At 52.1% G+C, this 23792-nt stretch overlaps 1 protein-coding gene across 36 annotated transcripts in view; it reads left to right on the top strand.

Annotated features, from left to right (window-relative positions):
- Positions 1–23792, top strand: part of MAP2 (microtubule associated protein 2) — a 346649-nt gene that overhangs the window by 262831 nt on the left and 60026 nt on the right. For 24 of the 36 annotated variants that reach the window (XM_064163865.1, XM_064163881.1, XM_064163872.1 and 21 more), the window contains 2 exons: positions 10838–10951; positions 12863–12940. In XM_064163865.1, the coding sequence (XP_064019935.1) occupies positions 10838–10951; positions 12863–12940 (192 nt within the window). The remainder of the gene's footprint in view (positions 1–10837; positions 10952–12862; positions 12941–23792) is intronic. The other 12 variants (XM_064163873.1, XM_064163903.1, XM_064163901.1 and 9 more) reach the window with 4 other exon arrangements.

The raw sequence follows: 23792 nt of genomic DNA on the forward strand, positions 1-23792 counted from the left end.
TCCAGCCTAAATCTCCCCTGGCACAGCCTGAGGCTGTGTCCTCTCGTTCTGGTGCTGGCCACCTGAGAGAAGAGAGCAACCTCCTCCTGGCCACAACCACCCCTCAGGTAGCTGTAGACAGCAATAAGGTCTGCCCTGAGCCTCCTCTTCTCCAGGCTTGTCCTTCCCAGCTTGGGACGTGTCTTTGGTGTCTGTATCAGAGCTCAGCTCCTGTCCCCACAGCCTTTGGGCAGCCTTGCCCACCCCCAGCTGCCCGTAGAGCTGAGCGTGCACTGAGGAGCTGTCCTTGGGGGCCTGGCTGATGCCTCTGAACAAATCGAAGAGCTGCTTGGTTTGTTGTGCTGCTGCACTCGCGATCACAGTGCCCGGGGGGCAAAAAATCCATAGGGCCTGTTTGCTTTTCCAACTGTCAGGGGTAGCAAACAGCCCCTTTGTGCCTTTCCCTTGGCCAGGAACATGCTTGGGGTGTTTTGCCTGACCAAGCCGTGCAGGTTGCTCTGTGGTTTCTGTTGCTGTGCCAACAATTAGCGCCGGTTACCCTGGAAACGGCTCTGCGCCCCGCTGGGGATTCTGACAGGCACATTTGGACTGAAATGGCTTTGTTTTCCCGAGTAGGCAAGCACACACACAGCCGAGCCTTTGGCTGGGCGCTGCCAGTGCTCTGCCTTGGGACGCAGCAGCACTAAGGGACGGTGTGATTTGTTCTTCCCAGCCGTTTGCGCTCTCCCGGTGCTGCGGAGCGTTCGTTACCCTTTGCCTTCACCCAGCCCACTGCTCGTTTCCTCGGGGGGGGGCTGAGAGGTGGCTCTGTGAGCACACCTCAAGCTCTGATGCGATTTTCGGTCTCCTCCTGCCGTCCCTCCCGCTCGCTGTGCTGCTGGAGCAGTGGTTGTGCCGCGCAGTGCCAGCGCCGGGAGCTGCGCCTGTGCCTCCGGTGCTGGTTTGCAGAGCCCAGGCGGCATCGGCAGAGCCCAGACCTGCTGCTGCCGCAGCGGCGCCAGGCACAGCCCTCGCTAGAGAGGTGCAGGGCCTGGGAAGTGTCCTGGTGGAATTGAGGGGATGTGGAAGGGTTTTTTCTTGTTGGTGTTATTGACCTGGAGCTGAGCAAGGCCTTTGGCACTGTCCCACACCACATCCTGGTCTCCAAGCTGGTGGCACATGGGTGTGAGGGGTGGAGCACTGATGGATGCAGAACTGGCTTGATGGCTGCACCCAAAGAGTGGCTGGCAATGGCTCCATGGCCAAGTGCAGGCCAGAGACAAGTGGAGTCCCTCAGGGATCAGTCCTGGCACCAGTCTTGTTCAACATCTCTGTGGGTGCCATGGACAGAGGCACTGAGTGCAGCCTCAGCAAGGTTGCTGCCCACACCAAGCTGTGTGGTGCTGCAGCCAGGCTGGAGGGCAGGATCCATCCAGAGGGACCTGGGCAGGCTGCAGAGGTGGGCACAAGCCAAGCTCAGGAGGTGCAACACGACCAAGTGCAGTGTCCTGCATCTGGGTCAAGGCAATGCCAAGCACAACTCCAGGCTGGGCAGGGAATGGCTGGAGAGTAGCCCTGAGGAGAGGGACTTGGGGGTGCTGGTGGAGGAGAAGCTGAGCAGGAGCCAGCAGTGTGCACTTGCAGCCCAGAGAGCAACCAGAACCTGGGCTGCAGCAGCAACAGTGTGGGCAGCAGGGCCAGGGAGGGGATTCTGCCCCTCTGCTCTGCTCTGCTGAGACCCCACCTGGAGTGCTGCATCCAGCTCTGGAGCCCCTGGGACAAGAGGGCTGTGGAGATGCTGGAGAGTGTCCAGAGCAGGGCCAGGAGGATGCTCAGAGGCTGCAGCAGCTCTGCTGTGAGCACAGCCTGAAAGAGTTGGGGCTGTGCAGGCTGGAGCAGAGGAGGCTCCCAGGGGACCTTCTTGTGGCCTGCCAGGACCTGAAGGGGGCTCCAAAAAAGCTGGAGAGGGACTTTTGAGGCTGTGAGGGAGTGTCAGGAGTGGGGGGAATGGAGCAAAGGTGGAGGTGGGGAGAGTGAGGCTGGAGGTGAGGAGGAAGTTGTAGAGCAGGAGAGTGGTGAGAGGCTGGAATGGGTTGCCCAGGGAGGTGGTTGAGGCCCCATGGCTGGAGGTGTTTGAGGCCAGGCTGGCTGAGGCTGTGTGCAGCCAGGGACAGTGCATGGCAGGGGGGTTGGCACTGGCTGATGCTTGTGGTCCCTTCCAACCGTGGCTGATTCTGTGGTTCTTATTAGGAGGAGCTGTCCCTGTTGCTGTGCCGTGGGCACTCAGGTGGCAATAAACCAGAGGCAGGTGGGCTGAGGTGGCTGAGTGGCAGTAATGAAACACAGCTGACTACAAGCTGGGATGCAGAGGAAGAGCTGGGGAGGCAATGTCTGATCTGACTGCAGGGACTGCAGCCTGAGATCGCCAGGGGAGGTGAGGAGCTGGCCAGTTGTGCTTGCTCCAGTTCCCCTACCAGCCTGGACACTGAGCTGCAAGGGCCTGAGCTCTGCTTTTGCTGGCAAAAGCAATCCTCCAGAAAATAATGCAGCATCACACAGTGAGGTGGGAAGGGAGAGGAGGTGAAAGGTGCTGCTGGAGGAGGGCAAATGTCTGAGCCTAGGAAATGTGCTCCTGGCAAACCTAGCCTGAGGTTGTGGTAGGTTAGGAAGAGAAACAGTGCCTGAGGCTGAAGAAAGCCATTAAAGGGAGCACAAAGGGAGCAGACAGAGGACGTGGCTGCAGGGCTGTGTCACAGACCTCCTTGGTGCTCCTGCCTTTGTAGCTGGCAGTTGTTCCTAGCAGCTTCCTGGGAACGGTCGGTAGAAGCTCAGACACATGTTTGGGTTTAACTGCTCCTGCCACCCTCCATAGGTCTGTCCCTGGGGCTGCTAAAGCTGTCTGGTGAAGTGCTTAATGGGCTGGAAAGGTTGCCTGGGAAATGGAAAGCGCCGCAGGTAATGGATTCAGGTGCGGTGGAGACATCTGCAGTCCACTGACAACTGCAGCAGCATCAGTAAGAACTGAGACTCTTGGCTGTCTGCAGGGCCTGGGACCTGCTCTGTGGCTCTGCTGTGGCCGTGTCTGGCAAGTGGCCCTGCCTTAACAGCCCCTGGTTGAGCCTGTTAGTAAAGGGGGGCTCTCTCAGGTGTCTGAATGACACAACCTGCAGGTCAAGCATCAGTGCCAAGGCAGGCTGGGGTGGGGATGGTGCAGCTGCTGTGCCCTTGCCTGTGGTTATGAGAGGGGCTGCTGGTTTTTGAGGCACTGGCCCTTCAGACTGGGCAAAGGGCAAAGGCTGCAGCCCTCTGTACCATCACAAACTGGTTCAGCGTTGCCTGTGCATCCTGCTGCTCTCTGTGGGGCAGGGAGATTCCACTTGGAGTCCTGTGTGCAGTTCTGGAGCCCCCAGCACAGGAAGGACATGGAACAGTTTGGGCCACGCTGGGTGGGGAATGGCTGAGAGCAGCCCTGAGGAACAGGCCCTGGGGGTCTGGGCTGATGCAAAGCTCCATAGGAGCCTGCAGGGTGAGTGCAGCCCAGACACAAGCCTGTGCTGGGCTGCAGCAAGAGCAGTGTGGGCAGCAGGGCAAGGGAGGGGATTGTGCCCCTTGGCTCTGCTCTCCTCACACCCCACCAGCACTCCTGGGTGCAGTTCTGCAGCCCCCAGCACAAGAAGCACATGGAAGTGTTGGAGGCAGTGCAGAGGAGGCCACCAAGATGCTGAGAGGGCTGCAGCAGCTCTGCTGTGAGGCCAGGCTGAGAGAGTTGGGGCTGTGCAGCCTGGAGAGGAGAAGGCTTGGAGGAGACCTTGGAGTGGCCTTGCAGGATGTGAAGGGGCTGCAGGAGGGCTGGGGAGGGACTACTGACAAGGTCTGGGAATGGCAGGAGGAGGAATGGGTTTGAAGTGGCAGAGGGGAGATTGAAACTGGCTGTTAGGAAGAAGTTGTTTGCAGTGAGGGTGGTGAGACACTGGCACAGGTTGCCCAGGCAGGTTGCAGAGCACAGAAGCACAGAGTGTGATCAAAGATCACATTGGGTGCTTCTGTGCTCCACAACCTCCCTGGAGGTGTTCAAGGCCAGGTTGGATGAGGCCTTGAGTGACCTGTTCTAGTGGGAGGTGTCCCTGCCTATGGCAGGGGGTTGGGACTGGCTGATCCTTGAGGTCCCTTCCAACCTAACCCATTCCATGTCCTGAATTGGTGCTTGGGGGCTGGGGTTTGTAGAAATCCAACACCAGGAGCAGGCAGCACTTTCTGGCTTGAGGTGTAACCCTGGTTTAAATCATCATGGTGCCCAAATCAAGTGCCTGCCTTTGCAGCAGGACAGAGGCCTCTGCTCCTGCCAGACAGCAGCTGTGGCCTCAGCAGCAGCTGGGCAGACTGGACCTGGCAGACCTCTTGGGGCTCGGTGCAAGGTGGCAATGCTTGAGGGAGCAGCAGAATGGCTGTCCCCCTTGTGTCAGCTCTCTGCCCATTGGTAGGGGACTTGGGAGGCTCTGCCCAAGAGTCTTTCATAATGTCTCCTCCCTGTTTTGGGCATCACTTTTGAGGACCATGTGTACTTGTGGGTGCCACAGTCACTGAAATCCACTGGCCCCTGGGCACAGCAGGGCAGCAAATGGCAAAGGGAGTTGTGCTGCTGCTCTGTCTTGTGCTGGGGTCTTCTGTGAAGCCAAGGGCCCTGCTGCCCATAAGAAACACATATGTGGTGTTGCTTGCAGTTCATTAGTGCCATCTTTTGTAGCACACAGTGGAGTCAGGGAGTGTTTACCTGCTTAAATAAATCCTTACAAGCAAAACACTCTCTCTAATGAGAGAGGCTGTGAAGAATTTGCTGTGCATCCAGGCTGCCTGACTCCCCTTCTGCTTTTGGTGTGTTCTTTATCATTAGGCTTCCTTGAACTTTAACTGAACCATAAGGAAACTCTGAGGTCTCAATAGCTGCCCTGTGAGGATTTGACTTACCCATTGGATATGCTATTTATAGTGGCCATTAGTACAAGAGTGTCTGTCCTTTAGCAGCAGTCATGTACAGCAAAAGCACTGCTCTTCTGCTGAGCTGCCTCTGCCTCCTCTGTCACCCGAAATATCCATCAAAAGAGCGTTCAGAAGTGAGGCTTTCCTGATCAGTAGGCTGAAGCCAAGGCAGCAGTGTGCCCAGGTGGCCAAGAGAGCCAATGGCATCCTGGGCTGGCTCAGGAGCAGTGTGGGCAGCAGGACAAGGGAGGTTCTTGTGCCCCTGTGCTCAGCACTGCTCAGGACACCCCTTGAGTGCTGTGTCCAGTTGTGGGCTCCTGAATTGCAGAGAGCTGCTGAGGTGCTGGAAGGTGTTGAGAGAAGGGCAGCAAGGCTGGGGAGGGGCCTGGAGCAGAGCCCTGTGAGGAGAGGCTGAGGGAGCTGGGGGTGTGCAGCCTGCAGCAGAGGAGGCTGAGGGCAGAGCTCATTGCTGCCTGCAGCTGCCTGCAGGGAGGCTGTAGCCAGGTGGGGTTGGGCTCTGCTGCCAGGCAGCCAGCAAGAGAAGAAGGGGACAGAGTGTGAAGCTGTGCCAGGGCAGGTCCAGGCTGGCTGTGAGGAGGAAGTTGTTGTCAGAGAGAGTGATTGGCATTGGAATGGGCTGCCCAGGGAGGTGGTGGAGTGGCTGTGGCTGGAGGTGTTGCAGCCAAGCCTGGCTGGGGCACTTAGTGCCATGGTCTGGTTGGTTGGGCAGGGCTGGGTGCTAGGTTGGGCTGGCTGAGCTTGGAGCTCTCTTCCAGCCTGCCTGATTCTATGATTCCAATACATTGTCTCAGGTTAGGGTGGATCCCTCCTCTGGTAGAGTAAACTCACTACAACAGGGAGGTTTGGAAAGTCAGGAAAAATGAAGTTGTATTTTTTCTAGTTTAACATAAATGTAAGAATATAAGGAGCAGAAACTACTGCAGCAATAGAATATAACCTTAAAGGAAGATGGGGAAGGAGTCAAGCAGTGGCAAAGCAGCAAAGCAGCAACAGCCACAACAGCTGCGGGGGAAGATAGCAGCAGGCACAGCAGAAGCAGCAAGGGGAAGGTCCAAGCTGTGCTGGCAGACATAAAACTCTCCATGCTCCAATGAAATGACATTAACTTGTCCATTGTTGCTCTGGGCAGCCTGTGCCAGGGCTCTGGCACCCTTTCACTAAAGAAGTTCCCCCTTGTGTTGAGCTGGAACCTCCTGTGCTGCAGCTCACATCCATTGCACAGAGAGCAAGTGAGCAGAGTTTGTCCCCCCACTCCTGACCCCCAGCCCTCAGATATTTATACACATTGATTAAACCCCCTCTCAGTCTTCTCTTCTCCAGACTGAGCAGCCTCTCCTCATCAGGCAGTGCTCCAGTCCCCCAGTCATCCTTGTAGTCTTCTGCTGGACCCTCTCCAGCAGATCCTTGTCCCTCTGAAACTGGGGAGCCCAAAACTGAAGGCAGCTGATCCCCTCGGGACTCTGGGAACGAGTTTGCACCGTGAAGGTAGTGGGACAGGTCCCTCAGGGAGGTGGTTGTGGTCTCATCCCTGGAGATATTCAAGATGAGGCTCAACATGGCTCTGTGCAACCTGCTCTAGCTGAGGCTGTCCCTGCTGAGCACAGAGGGGGTTGCACTGGCTGAGCTTTGGAGGTGCCTTCCAGCCCAGCCCATTCTATGATTCTGTGATTGCAGTCAGTGCCTTCCTGATGATGGGTCAGGAGGGCAGTGAGTGGTGTGATCCATGGCCCAGCAGCTGTCAGTGTTCTTTGGCAGTGGGTGGGCTCTCAGTATGTCCTGACCTTGTTTGTGCAAGAGAGACCTGGCACACAGCTTGGTTTTCAACAGACACAACTGTGAGAGTCGAGTGGCTCTCATCTGTGCCTCTGGGGAGAAAGCAGCCCACGTTCCTAAGGGACAGAGGGAGAGGAGGAACCTTACATTCAGGGTGCAGTGGAATTGTGTAGGGATCATGACTGCGGGGAGCAATCATCATTGCAGTGTCCCTGGGCAGGGCAGTGGCTGTGAAGTTACATGTAGGGCATTGATTTCAATACACTTCCCCTTCCCAGCTGGTCCTTGCCCGAAGGACGCAGTGCTGGGTGAGCAGAGAGCTTTTGTTGCTGCCCTGGGGCTGGTGGTTAATGGGACCTGTGTGAGTGTCCCCTGGCAGGAGCAGGGGGCATTGCCTGCTGCCATCAGAAACCTCTGGCTCCACGCCCCTGTGGCTCAGCACTAGAATGCCTGCTGTGGTTCGAGGCATGCACCCAGCTCTGCAGCTTCTTGCCTTCCCTAGGGCTCAGCCCCATGCTGGATTCTGGTGCTTTGTGTTCAAAACAACCCTCGGGTAGCACTCAAAGAGCTGGAGAGTAGACAGGGTTTATTTCCACAGAGCCTGGCTGTGAGAGGGAGCAATGTGTTTAGGGAGTAAGAGAGAGTGTGGTGACACACAGATAAGGAAACAAACTCCATTTCCACTGGACTCTTTTGGAGATGGTTCTGCTGGACCAATCCTTAACCTTGATTTGTTAGGTTAAAGGTGTTTGAACTGCCCTTAGGGCTTTTACCTCCACACCTGATGAGATGACACTGCACCCTTGAGTGGGTATGGAGTGCTGGGGCTCCCTTGCTACCAGCACTGGAGGGATATTGGGCTGGAGGGGTAATGGGCTGGAGGGATATTGGGCTGGAGGGATAATGGGCTGGAGGGATATTGGGCTGGAGGGATAATGGGCTGTTTCAAGTTGGATTTGGGTCTGGAAGGCAAGAACATTGTAAGCTAACATTGGATCTGGAAGGCTCTGGAAGGTGTAAAGTCTCCTTGAAGGTAACTTTGCAATACTCTCTCCCTGGAGGTCTTCAAGGCCAGGCTGGATGAAGCCTTGAGCAACCAAGTCTAGTTAGGAGATGTCTCTGCCCGTGGCATGAAGGTTGGAGCAGATGGTCTCTGAGGTCCCTTCCAACCTGAGCCATTCTATGATTCTAGGACCACGATGAGACACAAATTCTGAGGCTGTGTGTACCCTGCAGGTACTCCCCGAGGGGTTTCAGCACTGTCCTGCACTCACCAGAGCACTCAGTTCCTCAGTCCACTCAGATGTGACACATGTTGAGGGTGGTGGGGAAGAAAGAAACACAGGCTCAGTGCCCCTGGGTCTGTCAAGCATGCAATGTGTCAGCCAGCTCTGTGTGCCTGCCCCTTGCCTGTGCCCTACACAGGCAGAGCCAGCAACCAGCAGCTGAGCATGGGGCCAAGAGCAGGGCCTGAGAGCACATCCTGCAGAACCAGTGCTGTCCTCTGCCATCCACCCACCTGACTCCTTGACCCACTCTGCTGGAGCCTTGCAGGGGTGAACAGGACAAAGTACACATTTTAACCAGCCAGAAATGTTATTTTGCCCTCAGCAGCATAGATGGAGCATGCCCAGAGATGGGCCAGGAGCTGCTCTCAGCTCAACAGGCTGAGAGAGTTGGGGTTGTTCAGTTTGGAGAAGGCTCTGAGGCAACCTTATTGTGGCCTTCCAGGATCTGAAGGGAGCTACAGGAAAGCTGGGGAGGGACTTGTTAGTGTGTTGGGTAGTGACAGGACTGGAGGGAATGGATCCAAGCTAGAGGAAGGCAGATTGAGATTGGATGTTAGGAAGAAGTTCTTCCCCACGAGGGTGGTGAGACACTGGCACAGGCTGCCCAGGGAGGCTGTGTGGCCACCCAGCAGGACTTGGACAGACTGACAGCTGGGCACAGAGGAAACAAATGAGGTGCAACAAGGACAAGTGTAGAGTCCTGCACCTGGGAAGGAATTGGGAGGTGACTGCTGAAGAGCAGCCCTGTGGAGAGGGCCCTGGGGGTGCTGGTGGAGAACATCCATGGCACAGCAATGTGCCCTGGGGGCCAAGAAGGCCAATGGGATCCTGGGGTGCATTAAGCAGAGTGTGTGCAGCAGGTGAAGGGAGGTTCTCCTCCTCTTCTACTCTGCCCTGCTGAGACCTCATCTTGAGTACTGCCTTCAGTTTTGGGCTCCCCAGTTTCAGAGGGACAGGATTCTGCTGGAGAGGGTCCAGCAGAGGGCTATGAGGATGATGAGAGGCCAGGAGGGCATGGCTGATGGGGAGAGGCTGAGGGCCCTGGGGCTGCTCAGTCTGGAGAAGAGAAGATTGAGAGGGGATTTAATCAATGTGTATAAATATCTGAGGGCTGGGGGTCAGGAGTGGGGGGACAAACTCTGCTCACTTGCTCTCTGTGCAATGGATGTGAGCTGCAGCACAGGAGGTTCCAGCTCAACACAAGGGGGAACTTCTTTAGTGTAAGGGTGCCAGAGCCCTGGCACAGGCTGCCCAGAGAGGTTGTGGAGTCTCCTTCTGTGGAGCCTTTGCAGCCCTGTCTGGATGTGTTCCTGTGTGCCCTGAGTTAGAATGTGTGATGCTGCTCTTGCAGGGAGGTTGGACTCAATGATCATTTTGGGCCCCTTCCAACCCCTGACCCTGTGATCCTCTGTGGTGGAAGCTTCATCCCTGGATCATTTTAAGGCCAGGCTGGATGCACCTCTGGGCAACCTGATCTAGTGTGAGGTATCCTTGCCCATGGCAGAGGGGTTGGAACTGGATGACCCTTGAGATCCTTTCCAATCTTCACAGTTCTGTGACTCAGTGATTCTGTCTGGGGACTGCCTTTAATGCATTCTGACCGTGTGCTGCTGAGGAGGAAACACCATCCAAAGTGCATGCAAGAATGCAGCTCACTCCACATGTTGCATGTCAGGAAGTGCCAGCACTCAGCTGGCTGTTCTACCCCTGTTTGCAAAGCACACATACATAAATGACTGTAGCCACTTAACAAATTATCACCTCACAGATTTGCAGTTTCTACAGCTCGCCCCTAACAGAAAGAACAATGAACACTGAGGCTTTGTGCATCTTACTTGTATCCTGCTTTGTAAACAAACATTCAACATTTCCCTCTGAGACCTCTGCCCTATAAGGTCCTGCACCTGTGTGGGTGCAGTCCCAAGCACAGCTCCAGGCTGGGTGGGGAATGGCTGAGAGCAGCCCTGAGGAACAGGCCCTGGGGGTCTGGGCTGATGCAAAGCTCCACAGGAGCCTGCAGTGTGAGTGCAGCCCAGACACAACTCTGTGCTGGGCTGCAGCAAGAGCAGTGTGGGCAGCAGGGCAAGGGAGGGGATTGTGCCCCTTGGCTCTGCTCTCCTCACACCCCACCTGCAGTCCTGGGGGCAGTTCTGGAGCCTCCAGCACAAGCAGCACATGGAAGTGTTGGAGCCAGTGCAGAGGAGGCCACCAAGATGCTGAGAGGGCTGCAGCAGCTCTGCTGTGAGGCCAGGCTGAGAGAGTTGGGGCTGTGCAGCCTGGAGAGGAGAAGGCTTGGAGGAGACCTTGGAGTGGCCTTGCAGGATGTGAAGGGGGCTGCAGGAAGGCTGGGGAGGGACTACTGACAAGGTTTGGTAATGAGAAGAGGACGAGGAGGAATGGGTTTGAAGTGGCAGAGGGGAGATTGAAAGTGGCTGTTAGGAAAGGGTTCTTTGCAGTGAGGGTGGTGAGACACTGGCACAGGTTGCCCAGGGAGGTTGTGGAGCACAGAAGCACCCAATGTGATCTTTGATCCCATTCTGTGCTTCTGTGCTGCACAACCTCCCTGGAGGTGTTCAAGACCAGGTTGGATGAAGCCTTGAGTGACCTGCTCTAGTGGGAGCTGTCCCCATGGCAGGGGGTTGGAACTGGCTGATCCTTGAGGTCCCTTCCAACCTAAACCATTCTATGATTGGGTCAGGCTCTGTGTTTTTGTTGTTTAAGCTAATGTGTGTGATTCCAAAGCATAACTCTCATCAGCATGCTTTTCTTTGTGTTTCCTGACCTTGCTGCTGCCACAGAAGAAGTGTCTGCGAGGATAGTACAAGTAGTAACAGCCGAAGCTGTAGCAGTCTTGAAAGGAGAACAGGAAAAAGAAACCCAGCACAAAGAGCAGCCTGCACCACTCCCTTTAGGTAAACTGAAGTGATGCTCCAAGTACCCTCCTGTCTGCAAATGTTTTCTGTATCTGTGCCACAAAACCCACTTCCAGCTGTGGTCCTGGGTAAGCTGCGGTACCACTGGGTAAGTGCTGGAAACATGCGGTAATGGCCACATCCTCGTTGCCTCCTTCACTCCTTGCTCTAGCAGCAGGTCTCCACCTGGTTTCTGACTCCTGAGCAGCACAGCTCTGCATGTGGTGGCCATGCTTTTGTGGTCACCTTGGATGGGACCCAGCAGCACTTCCTGGAGTTGCTTTGAGTTCAGCTCTGTACAGCATGAGAGGGGAAGATGAATGACAGTAGAAGTGAAGATGAGAGGAGATGCAGATCAAAACAAGCAGGCTGGCTGGGAGGTAGCTACTCAAAAAGACAGAAGGGCAGCACCTCGGCAAAAAGCACAGAGCAAGTGGGGCACACCAGCTGAGGGAGGGAGGAGGGTAAGGGAGGGCTGCAAGGCAGAGAAGCAAATGCCAGTGGTGCAGACTGGGGATGGTGTAAGTGCCACCGGTCCATGCTCTGCTCCCACCCTCCTGCCAGCTCCTTTGTCCCTCTGGAATACAAGCAGCTGTGTGTGTACATGCAAAGAATATCAGCCATTGGTACCTACAGTGCTTCCTCCCACCAGAAAGGTTCCACAGCAGCTCAAGACATCTACACCAAAGGGCAGAGGCAGGGCAAATCTTGCAGGCCTGCTCTAGGACGTGTTCCTCTGGGGGCCTGCACGTTGTGATCAAATCACATTAGTGCCTTCTGTGGCATTTTCCCCACGGGCACTCTGCTTTGTTTGGTACAGTGGCTGGCCCCTGCTTGGGAAGGAATTAAAGCTAATGAGCAATTCGGAGTACTTGTTGGCAAGGCTGTTCCCAAGGTCTTTTGCTTCACTGAACTCCTTCTGAACTGCAGCAGGGAGATTTGTTGCTTGGTAATTCCCTTCTTTATGGGGACGCACTTCTACGTGCAAGCCCCCTGTTCTGCAGAGCACTTTCTGGGGATGTGGGCACAGATGGCTTCACTGGGGCCTGGGTGAGGCCAGACTGATGTGCAGTTCCAGCTGCTTAGATAAGAGCCTTGAAAAAGCCCTGTGAGAAGTTTGCCTACAGTTAGCAGCTGTTTGGCTTAGTGACTATTCAGTAAGTGTGCACTGAATTGCTTCGGCGTTGCAGGCAAGATGTAAAAACTCTGTCCCTGGGCAGCACATCTGAAGGATAAGTCACAGAAATGTCTCTTCCAGACCACACTGGAATCAAGGAGAGGCCTGGCACGTTCTGCTGGGGCTTTGAAACTGGCACAGAAAGCGGTCAGGAGGAAGCCTGGCTAAAACCTGGCCTGAGTGTGGCTGAGAGTTCAGTGCGCTGCGCGCAGCTCGAGCGCTCATGTCACAGCAGACACAGGTTCCCCTTGTTGATGTCCTTTATATGCACCTGGGGTTTGTGTCTAACCTGGAACTCAGCAGAAGGAGGGGGAAAAAAAGCAGAGAGTGTCTTCTATTCGTGTACTGAAGGTAAATGGAATAGACTGGGTGGCAGCTCCTGATAGTCAGTGTGAATCTGTCTCTCCTGCCCAGATGCTTTACTATCGTTGCCTTGGGTGCCTGAAGGCTTTCAGAGTGACAATGCTGATTTGAAAGATAATTTCCTGATTGAGTTTTGTGTTTTACTCTGCCACCAGCAGCTTTTGAGAAGAGCTGATGCCATCTGAGAACAAAACCAGTGGAATCCTTTTATTGTAACGTTTAAAATCCACAGGGGCTGGATGGGTCTCTGGGCACATGTCCCCATCCCATAATCCCCTCAGCTGGGCACAACAGCCTGACTGCAGCTCCTAGCAAGCACTGCTCTCCCTGCAGTGAATTGCTGGATCTGATTTTCACTGTTTGATTTCTAGCAGTTGAAGAGTCAGCCAACCTGCCTCCTTCCCCGCCTCCGTCGCCAGCTTCCGAGCAGACCGGAGCTCTGGAGGAAGGTAAGAGTCTCCTGGCCATTGCAGTGCACAGCTGGCAGCACACTCTAAAGGATGGGGCAAGCAGAAAATGGAGACACTTTCTGCCCCTTCATGTGGAAAGATAAGGCAGTAACTCCCCACCTGCACCCGGCTGCAATGCATGGATGAGGTAGCACAGAGGTAACTGACAGCATACCTTAAGTACATCCATCCTAAAGGAACAGAGTTGCTGCTGCTCACCTTTTTCTCTGGTGTATGCCATATGAGCCAAGGTGTCTGCTGTAATACAGTATGGGTCATCTTTCTTTTGATTGCTTTCCTTTTGTTGCCACTAGCTGTGGGTTTGGAATCTTAAATGCATGAAAGCAAGGAGCTGGGTCGTGTCGCCTGCAACCCAGGCGGCAGTGCCCGCCTGCACTGGGGGCTGCGTGCAGGCTGCAGGAGTCAAGTTCCAGTCTCACAAGGCACAAGGCCAGTTTACACTCCACGCTGCACAACTAACCTTCCATATCAGCAGCCCATGATGGCTGCATTTGCTTCCTGCTAGAAGCCCCTCCAGCAAAGAACTTAAGCACTGGCTTGTCTGTAAGCAAAGGGCTGAAGCCCACTGAAGTTGGCATGGCGGTGAGCATGCGTGGCAGGGCTTGCTTTGAGGGCCACCAGTACAGGCAGACAGCAGTGTGCTAACCCTGAGCCATGTCACCTGGGTAAGAGGGAAGGATTTGGGGTCAGAATCCTCGAGGGACTGTCAGCTGAACTCTGCCACGTCAGTAGCAGTTTTATATGTCCATTTGTGTCATCCTTGGATCTTGCTTTGAGCCGTTGTCTTTCTTTTTTGTTTCAATAAGTGCATGGAAACAATTCCTTACATCACCTGCTGAGCAAACTTTGCTGGTACTCTAACACAGAGCTGCTGTCAGCTGTGCAAGTGGATGCTTGCTGTTTCATGTGCTTACACTCTCTGACTCCTGACTTATCAGGACACTGTAATTAGGCATGTTCCATCCTGCGGTCACCATCGAGATAATGCAGTCAAATGTTAACAACAACATTTGTCAGTCCACTGTGCTGGAAATGCCTCCTGGGTGTGGTTAGTGACCAGGAGAAAGTACAACCAGAAATACACCTCCTGGGTGTGGTTAGTGACCAGGAGAAAGTACAACCAGAAATACACCTCCTGGATGTGGTTAGTGAGCAGGATAAAGTACAACCAGAAATGCCTCCTGGGTGTGGTTAGTGACCAGTATAAAGTACAACCAGAAATGCCTTCTGGATGTGGTTAGTGACCAGTATAAAGTACAACCAGAAATACACCAACTGGATGTGGTTAGTGACCAGTATAAAGTACAACCAGAAATACACCAACTGGATGTGGTTAGTGACCAGGAGAAAGTACAACCAGAAATAAACCTCCTGGATGTGGTTAGTGAGCAGGATAAAGTACAACCAGAAATACACCTCCTGGGTGTGGTTAGTGACCAGGATAAAGTACAACCAGAAATGCCTTCTGGATGTGGTTAGTGACCAGTATAAAGTACAACCAGAAATGCCTCCTGGGTGTGATTAGTGACCAGGATAAAGTACAACCAGAAATACACCTCCTGGGTGTGGTTAGTGACCAGTATAAAGTACAACCAGAAATGCCTGCTGGAGGTGCTTAATGACCAGTATAAAATACAACCAGGAATGCCTCCTGGGTGTGGTTAGTGACCAGTATAAAGAATTGGATCCATTGATTATGGCTCACAAGAACTAAACCAAGTTCCTCCACTCATCACCTGGAGGGAAGGGGAGTCAAAATCTGAAGCTAAAGAGGAAGCTACCCAGGCGTGAGCCAAGGCTGTGGCAGTGCTTACCAGGGCCTGCCTCTGGGTTTAAATCACTTCATTTGCTTGGCTCTTGGATTCTTCACATCGCAGCTAAGGGCTTGTTCTTCTGGTCTCACCAGCGTCGAGGTTCTTCCGTTGGCCTTAGCTGAGGGTGAGCTTTGTGTGCTGCTTCTGTCAGCAGAACTGTGTGCAGGTCTTTGCTGATTGTATGGAGTGTTCATGTAGATTAAATGCCAGGAGTCTGCAGGCTGTCCCCTAGGCAGACAGGAGCCGTTTTGCTGGCTGTGCCGACACAGGAAGGTGGCAGAGCACTGTAGCGCTGGAGGCTGCGGAGAAGGAGCAGCCTGCGCTGTCCCCAGCTGGGGCTGCGACTCAGCGAGTCACTCGGCAGCCTCTTCTCTGCCCTTGCAGGTAGAACTGAGTTGATGCAGCACTTAGCTACCTGCCCAGCAGGAGTTGTTGCCAGGATGGAAAGGTCAGGGTCTGGGAGATGTTCTGGTGGTTCACACAATGTCACCAGCTCACAGGATGTTAGAGGTTGGAAGGGACCCAAGCAGATCATCCAGTCCAACCCCCCTGCCAGAGCAGGACCACACAATGTAGCACAGATCACATAAGGACATATCCAGACGGGCCTGGAAAGGCTCCAGGGAAGGAGACTCCACAACCTCTCTGGGCAGCCTGTGCCAGGGCTCTGGGACCCTTCCAGGCAAGAAGTTGCCCTTGTGCTGAGGCAGAACCTCCTGTGCTGCAATTTACATCCATTGCTCCTTGTCCTGTCCCAGGCAGCAGTGAGCAGAGCCTGTCCCCCCCGCTCCTGCCCCCCAGCCCTCAGGTGTTTATAAACATTGATTAAATCCCCTCTCAGTCTTCTCCAGACTAAAAAGTCCCAGGTCTCTCAGCCTCTCCTCCTCAGGCAGTGCTCCAGTCCCCTCATCATCCTCATAGCCCTCTGCTGGACCCTCTCCAGCAGATCCCTGCCCCTCTGAAACTGGGGAGCCCAAAACTAAATGCAGTACTCAAGATGAGGTCTCAGCAGGACAGAGCAGAGGGGGAGGAGAACCTCTCTTGATCTGCTGGGCACACTCTGCTTAATGCACCCCAGGACCCCATTGGCCTCTTGGCCCCCAGGGCACATTGCTGTGCTATGGATGTTCTCCACCAGCACTCCAAGGTTCCCCTCCACAGGGCTACTCTCCAGCAGTCACCTCCCAACCTGTACTGCTACAGTTTATTATGTGACATTATGGGCAGAAAGTGATGTGCTGAGCCACAAACACATCCTACTGCAAGCTTCTTCTTTGTGTCCATCCCTGGAAGTGGAACTCCCAGTGGTGCTGATGGATGAGTGGAAGGAACTTCGTGAACAAAGTGTCACCAGAGGGATGCTAGGATGCTTGTCCCCAGGCTGTCACTGTTGTCAATTCAGTATAATTAATGATAGTAAAAGTCTTGTGTTCTGCTCTGACTCCAAGGCAACAAGGATGCTGAAGGGACTGGGGTGCTGCCTGGTGAGGAGAAGCTGAGAGCCCTGGGGCTGGGCAGTCTGCAGAGGAGAAGGCTGAGAGGGGATCTGAGCAATGTCTGTTAAGATCTGAGGGCTGGGGGGCAGGGAGGAAGGGACAGGGACAGCCTCTGCTCACTTGTGCCCTGCCACAGGACAAGGGGCAAGGGATGGACACTACAGCACAGCAAGTTCCAGCTCAACAGCAGCAACAACTTCTTGGCTGTGAGGGTGCCAGAGCCCTGGCACAGGCTGCCCAGAGAGGCTGTGGAGTGTCCTTCTGTGGAGCCTTTGCAGCCCTGTCTGGATGTGTTCCTGTGTGACCTGTGCTGGATTCTCTGCTGCTGCTGTGGCAGGGGGTGGACTGGAAGATCTCCAGAGGTCCCTTCCCACCCCTAACACCCTGGGATGCTGTGTTAGAGGAAGTGGTCCTTGTTTCCTGTGAGGAAGTTGAGCTTGTGCTGACCTTAGCACGCCAGGCCTGTCACTTTGGTTCAGGCAGAGCTCTCATTCAGAAGAGTTTGCCTCAGCAGAGTTTGACCCAGTTTCACTGTCAGTGTTCAGATCTCTACCATCCAGCTATCCACGCTCATGCACCTTTACATTGTCTGTCTTTCTGCTCACTAGGATGCCATTTGTGAATTTCACCCCATTCTGTTGAACAAACCCCAAAAAAGATGAGTGCTGGATGTGTCTACCTCAGACCTCCTCTCCCCCCTTCCCCCAGAACGTTTTCCTAATGCTCTTGTCAGTCTGTGTCGCGCTGCTGTGTACGCACAAGAGAATTCCTTCAGTCACAGTAGGGAGGAAATCACTGCTGCAGACATGACAAAGGTGGATGTGGCCAGCCATGCAGCAAACACAAATTAAGAGAAGAGGAAGAAGAAGGAGGAGGTAGAAGAGCCAGGGAGGTTTGTGGGTCAAGTGTCTTTCCTGAGAGAAAGGAGCCGGCAGATGTAGATTTCTTTCTCTCGTGTGGCTGCAGAAAAATGAGCCTGTCCCTTTTCACTGCTGCAGAAGGTAAGGTAAAGCCTTTGCTCTGTTGAAATTGTTTCATTTAGTTCAGCTACAGGAACAGGATTTTGCTCAGGAAATGATCTTTTCCCTAGCTCTGTGCAGTCCTTGTCTCGGTTGTTGGCTCTGGCCACGCGGGGCCGATGTGATCTTCTTTTGCCCACTTTGGCGTTTCTTTAGTGCTCAGCAGCATCTGCATGGAGAAAATTCTTCTCAATGTCTCCAGCTAGAAGAATGCCTTTTGTGGACTGTCTTCCATTTTGAACCAGCCATGGGGGACCAAATAAACTGAGGGGGAACCAGGTGTCCTCTAAAAATGGATCTCTTGGCAGTGAAAAAATTCGCTTCTTGAACGGCATTTTCAAGGTAACTGGAAGTTAAAACAGAATTAGGCTCTGTGAGAAAGGCATTTTCGAGGTACCTGGAAGCTAAAACAGAATTAGGCTCTGTGAGAAAGGCATTTTCAAGGTACCTGGAAGATAAAACAGAATTAGACTCTGTGAGAAAGGCATTTTTGAGGTACCTGGAAGCTAAAACAGAATTAGGCTCTGTGAGAAAGGCATTTTCAAGGTACCTGGAAGATAAAACAGAATTAGACTCTGTGAGAAAGGCATTTTTGAGGTACCTGGAAGATAAAACAGAATTAGGCTCTGTGAGAAAGGCATTTTCGAGGTACCTGGAAGATAAAGCAGAATTGGGCTCTGTGAGAAAGGCATTTTCGAGGTACCTGGAAGATAAAGCAGAATTAGACTCTGTGAGAAAGGCATTTTTGAGGTACCTGGAAGATAAAACAGAATTAGGCTCTGTGAGAAAGGCATTTTCGAGGTACCTGGAAGATAAAGCAGAACTGGGCTCTGTGAGAAAGGCATTTTCGAGGTACCTGGAAGCCAAAGCAGAATTGGGCTCTGTGAGAAAGGCATTTTCGAGGTACCTGGAAGATAAAACAGAATTAGGCTCTGTGAGAAAGGCATTTTCAAGGTACCTGGAAGATAAAGCAGAATTAGGCTCTGTGAGAAAGGCATTTTCGAGGTACCTGGAAGATAAAGCAGAACTGGGCTCTGTGAGAAAGGCATTTTCGAGGTACCTGGAAGCCAAAGCAGAATTGGGCTCTGTGAGAAAGGCATTTTTGAGGTACCTGGAAGATAAAGTAGAATTAGGCTCTGTGAGAAAGGCATTTTTGAGGTACCTGGAAGATAAAGTAGAATTAGGCTCTGTGAGAAAGGCATTTTCGAGGTACCTGGAAGCTGAAGCAGAATTGGGCTCTGTGAGAAAGGCATTTTCGAGGTACCTGGAAGATAAAGCAGAACTGGGCTCTGTGAGAAAGGCATTTTCGAGGTACCTGGAAGATAAAACAGAATTAGGCTCTGTGAGAAAGGCATTTTCAAGGTACCTGGAAGATAAAGCAGAATTGGGCTCTGTGAGAAAGGCATTTTCGAGGTACCTGGAAGCCAAAGCAGAATTGGGCTCTGTGAGAAAGGCATTTTCGAGGTACCTGGAAGCCAAAGCAGAATTGGGCTCTGTGAGAAAGGCATTTTCAAGGTACCTGGAAGCCAAAGCAGAATTAGGCTCTGTGAGAAAGGCATTTTTGAGGTACCTGGAAGCTAAAACAGAATTAGGCTCTGTGAGAAAGGCATTTTCGAGGTACCTGGAAGATAAAGCAGAATTAGGCTCTGTGAGAAGTGGTTTTAATCTTAGGCTTCAGAATACAGTGGGGATTTTCCCCATGCTTTGAGATGAAGAAGAACTATATTACAAAGGACTAAAATAGCTCCCCAATAAAGGATTTTTCCTGTTGCCAAAATAAAAGCATATCCTCCTTTAAAGGCATCACTCCTCTGATAATGAAATTATCTGCAGTCATTTTGAACATCTTTATTAAGACTGATGAATAAAGAGCCCCAAACAGTATTAGGCTTTGCCACTCCTAATGACTGGGGACCTTCACCATAATCTGTATTGAAGTGTTTTTGACTGTTGTTGGTTCCTGTAGTTTTAAGGAGCAGATGCAGGGCCTGCAATTTCTTGTCTGCAGCCTTGATTGCATCAGTATAGACATGTCTTTGAGGGGGGGTTCATCTTCACTCTGCTGCATTTTACTTCTGAAGGGCTTCTGGATAAGTCTGACCCACAACTGCAAGGTGGACCTCCCTGTTTGCACACATCCTGCTTCTCCACCTTCTGCTGCTGACCATTTCAACCTTGCATTCTTCTCTCCATGATGTCCCAGTTCCAGCAGAGGGGCAGCAGCTGTGCCAGCCCTTGCCAGTCTTATCCATAGCAGCACCTGGAGCAGTGAGGAGGCACCCTGCAAAGAAGCAGTCGTAGTTTTGCGTTGGCTGAGGTTTAGGAGGGAGTTAACTCCTGGTCTGTCACACCCACAGACACATGCGTGTCCCCTTCCTATAGCTAACCTTTTGCAAACTGCAAGGCCCCTCAAATCTGGCACTGAATTCTGTTAAAGCTTTCTGTGGAGAGGAAATCCATGGGGTCTGCATTGTGTGGGGATCAAGATGCTTCCCTGCTGCCTTTCTGCTGGCTCTTAAGTCCTGGGGCAGAAGATGCTGCTGCGGAGGGGAAAGTGACTGATGCAAGATGATGCTTCCCAACATTACCATTGTTTATTAATTTGGAGACTCAGAACTCTGCCACCCCCACCACTCATTTTAATGATATTTTGGTTCTTACACGGCCATGGAAACGTTCTGTGGCTCATATCTACAGCTAATGGAACCAGCAAAATATTCATTGCACTGGCAGAGAAGGTTCCCTGGTCAGTGCCGCTTGTGGCCAGTGCGCCACTTGCCCAGCAGCTGGGCCCAAGCTCTCTGCTCTGTGGCAGAAGGCAGCAGAGAATCACAAAGAGGCACTGAGCATTTACTCACAGATTGTTATTATTACCCTCGTGGGGGCTGGCCACAGTCCAGACAGTGCCCAAATGCTCTCAGGGGACTCTGTCTTGTTGGATGCTGAGGCTTGAATCTTCCCAGCTCCTGGGGACAGGACGCAGCCAATCTCTGCCCTTGTCTCCTGGCTGCTTCTGGACCATCTGTGTGTATGTGCAGGGGTTCTAGGCAGGACCTTCAGGTGCAGAGGCAGATGTGTGCAGTCTCAGCACGATGTCAGCTGGCCACACAGGCCGATTGTGTGCAGGCATCCAGGGTCTGCTGCTGGTGACTGGCAGCAGTGGAGGTTAGCAGGCAGCAGTAAGGCAGTGTGCAATGGCAGCAGGGCTGGGCACAGCAGAGAGAGCAGGCACAGAGCAGGGGAGCAGAGCAGGGAAGCAAAAGCAGGTTGTTCACCTGAGTATCTCCTTTTACCAATGTGGGCAGAGATTCATTGCCCCTTGGACACAGAATGGCCAAGCAGGATGGCAGTTAGCCAAACCAAACCATACTGGGCAAAGGCACAGGCTCACTTTTCCCTACCTGGGGCAAAGCACAGGGCTTGCACTGGGCAGGCACAAGCCAAGTGTGTGCCTTACACCACAGGACCCTGGGCAGGCCAGACCCAGTGGCTCCAGGCCCTGGAAGAAGTAGTGAGATCAGTTCTCTTAAGCTGAGCTCCATGGCTGGCATTTGTGTGTGTGCATAAGGTGCACATCGCACACCTTCAGTCCTGGCCAGCCTCAGGGCTGTCACAGAGTCTTAGACCTGTGAGATCTTTCTCTTGCAGCACTGTAATACAGAGTGAAGCTATTAATGTTGCCATCAGTTAATCATTTGTCTTCCTTTCTGTGGCTGATTGAGCCTGCATGGGTTGATACTCCACCATTCTGTTCCCGTGCAGAAGAAGTGTCACTGCACTGCAGGACACTTGCAGTCATGGTGCTGCAGAAAGCTGAAGGTGGTAAACCAGAGAAAGAAACTTAAAACTTGCTGTTATTTTCCAGGAAGAACCTCAGAGCTCTTATAGATGGAATTTGTTTGGGTAAAAATTGCTTTCCAAGGCTCAGGTAGTTGCTGTGACATTCTTGAGCCATCCTGGTTCTGTATCGCCCACAGAATCCTAGTTAATACTTGCCCTGCTGCCTATCTTACAGCCTTGCTTCTGACCTGGTGTTTTGGATCTGAGAGGGAAGTTTTAGAGGCTCTGGGAAAGCTCCTTAAAGTGTTATGGCCTGGAGAAAGGCTGGGGACACTGGCATGGACTTGTTCTTGAAGCTGGTAGGAAATCCATAGGTGCAGCTGCTAAAGGCACCCCATGAAGTAGTGTTGATGAGACTGCCACTTGTCATACACACACTACAGGCTTAGGATGGTTTGCTCATAGAATCAAGCAGGTTGGAAGAGAGCTCCAAGCTCAGCCAGCCCAACCTAGCACCCAGCCCTTGCCAAGCAACCAGACCATGGCACTAGGAGCCTCATCCAGGCTTGGCTTCAACACCTCCAGCCACGGCCACTCCACCACCTCCCTGGGCAGCCCATTCCAATGCCAATCATTTCTTCTGTCCCTGGGTGCCTGGCAGCAGAGCCCAACCCCACCTGGCTACAGCCTCCCTGCAGGCAGCTGCAGACAGCAATGAGCTCTGTCCTGAGCCTCCTCTGCTGCAGGCTGCACACCCCCAGCTCCCTCAGCCTCTCCTCACAGGGCTCTGCTCCAGGCCCCTCCCCAGCCTTGCTGCCCTTCTCTCAACACCTTCCAGCACCTCAACATCTCTCTGCAATTCAGGAGCCCAGAACTGGACACAGCACTCCAGGGGTGGCCTGAGCAGTGCTGAGCACAGGGGCAGAAGCAGCTCCCTTGTCCTACTGCCCACACTGCTCCTGTTTCATCCCTTTACTCGCGGTGAGCAGGCACCTTTGCCTACACAAGCTTTCAGATCTCCCTGTTACTTTTGGATTAATCAGATGGTAGGCTAGGCATCTTTCTTGGACAATAGTGTTTGCCTGCAAAAAAAACCAACCCAAGCTCCCCCTCCCCATAGCTGTAAGTAGCTGGTGCAGCCCTGAGATGATGATGTGGTTCTCTGCGGTGCTGCAGTGACAGATGAACAAAGTGATGGCAAACACCCAGGGTGAGGTTAATTCACCCACAGAGACCTGACAGATCAACATACAATACAAGCTTAAGAGGGACTGCTGAGAGCAGCTTAACGTGGCCTTGATCAGTAAAAAAATCTAGCTAGCTATTTGGGGAAGGGGGGTTGTTTGTGGGGTTTTAAGTGTTACAGGGCAAAGAGTTTATTGTTTCCATATCTCTTATTTATAGGGCAAAGGAATTGGTTGTTTCAATATCTCTTATAGGGAAAAGAAGTTGGTTTCTTCCAGTATCTCTTTATTTTAGGGCAAAGGGGTTGGTTGTTTCAATACCTCTTATTTACAGGGCTAAGGAGTTGGTTGTTTCAGTATCTCTTATATTTATAGGAAAAAGAAATTGGTTTCTTCCAATATCTCTTTATTTCTGGGACAATGAATTGGTTGTTTCAGTTTCTTTTATTTATAGGGAAAAGAAGTTGGTTTCTTCCAAAATCTCTTTCTTACAGGGCAAAGGAGTTGGTTGTTTCAATCTCTCTTGTTTATAGGGCAAAGGAGTTGGTTTCTTCCAGTATCTCTCTTTTTATAGAGCAAAGGAGTTGGTTGTTTCAGTATCTCTTATAGGGAAAAGAAGTTGGTTTCTTCTAATATCTCTTTATTACAGGCCAAAGGAGTTGATTTCTTCTAGTATCTCTCTTTTTATAGGGCAAAGGAGTTGGTTGTTTCAATATCTCTTGTATTTATAGGGAATAGGAGTTGGTTTCTTCTAATATCTCTTTATTATAGGCCAGAGGAGTTGGTTGTTTCAATCTCTCTTATTTGTAGGGCAAAGGAGGTGGTTGCTGCCAGTATCTCTTTTTTTACAGGACAGAGGAGTTGGTTGTTTCAATGTCTCTTATATTTATAGGAAAAAGAAGTTGGATTCTTCCAATATCTCTTTATTTTAGGGCCAAGGAATTGTTTGTTTCCATATCTCTTATATTTATAGGGAAAAGAAGTTGGTTTCTTCTACTATCTCTTTATTATAGGGCAAAGGAGTTGGTTATTTCAGTATCTCTTATATTTATAGGGAAAAGAAGTTGGTTTCTTCTAATATCTCTTTATTATAGGGCAAAGGAGTTGGTTATTTCAATCTATCTTATTTATAGGGCAAAGGAGGTGGTTGTTTCAATATCTATTTATAGGGCAAAGGAGTTGGTTGTTTCAGTATCTCCTATTTATAGGGCAAAGGAGATGGTTGTTTCAATATCTCCTATTTATAGGGAAAATAAGTTGATTTCTTCCAGTATCTCTTATTTATAAGGCAAAGGAGTTGATTTCTTCCAGTATCTCTTATTTATAGGGGAAGGAGTTGGTTGTTTCAACCTCTCTCATTTACAGGGCAAAGAAGGAAGGGGGGAATTTTGAAACAGATAGGATGAGAAACCAAACAGGCATTGCCCCAGGTGTAAGCTGGTTTGGGTTTTGGCTTGCTTGCTTTGTTTGTTTGTTTGGAATGAGAGGGCTTTGCAAGAGTTGCCTTTTCAGTGTAGAGGGCTGGCTGTGAGGGATAC

The sequence above is a fragment of the Pogoniulus pusillus genome, chromosome 24, assembly GCF_015220805.1.
Source record: "Pogoniulus pusillus isolate bPogPus1 chromosome 24, bPogPus1.pri, whole genome shotgun sequence".
NCBI lineage: Eukaryota > Metazoa > Chordata > Aves > Piciformes > Lybiidae > Pogoniulus > Pogoniulus pusillus.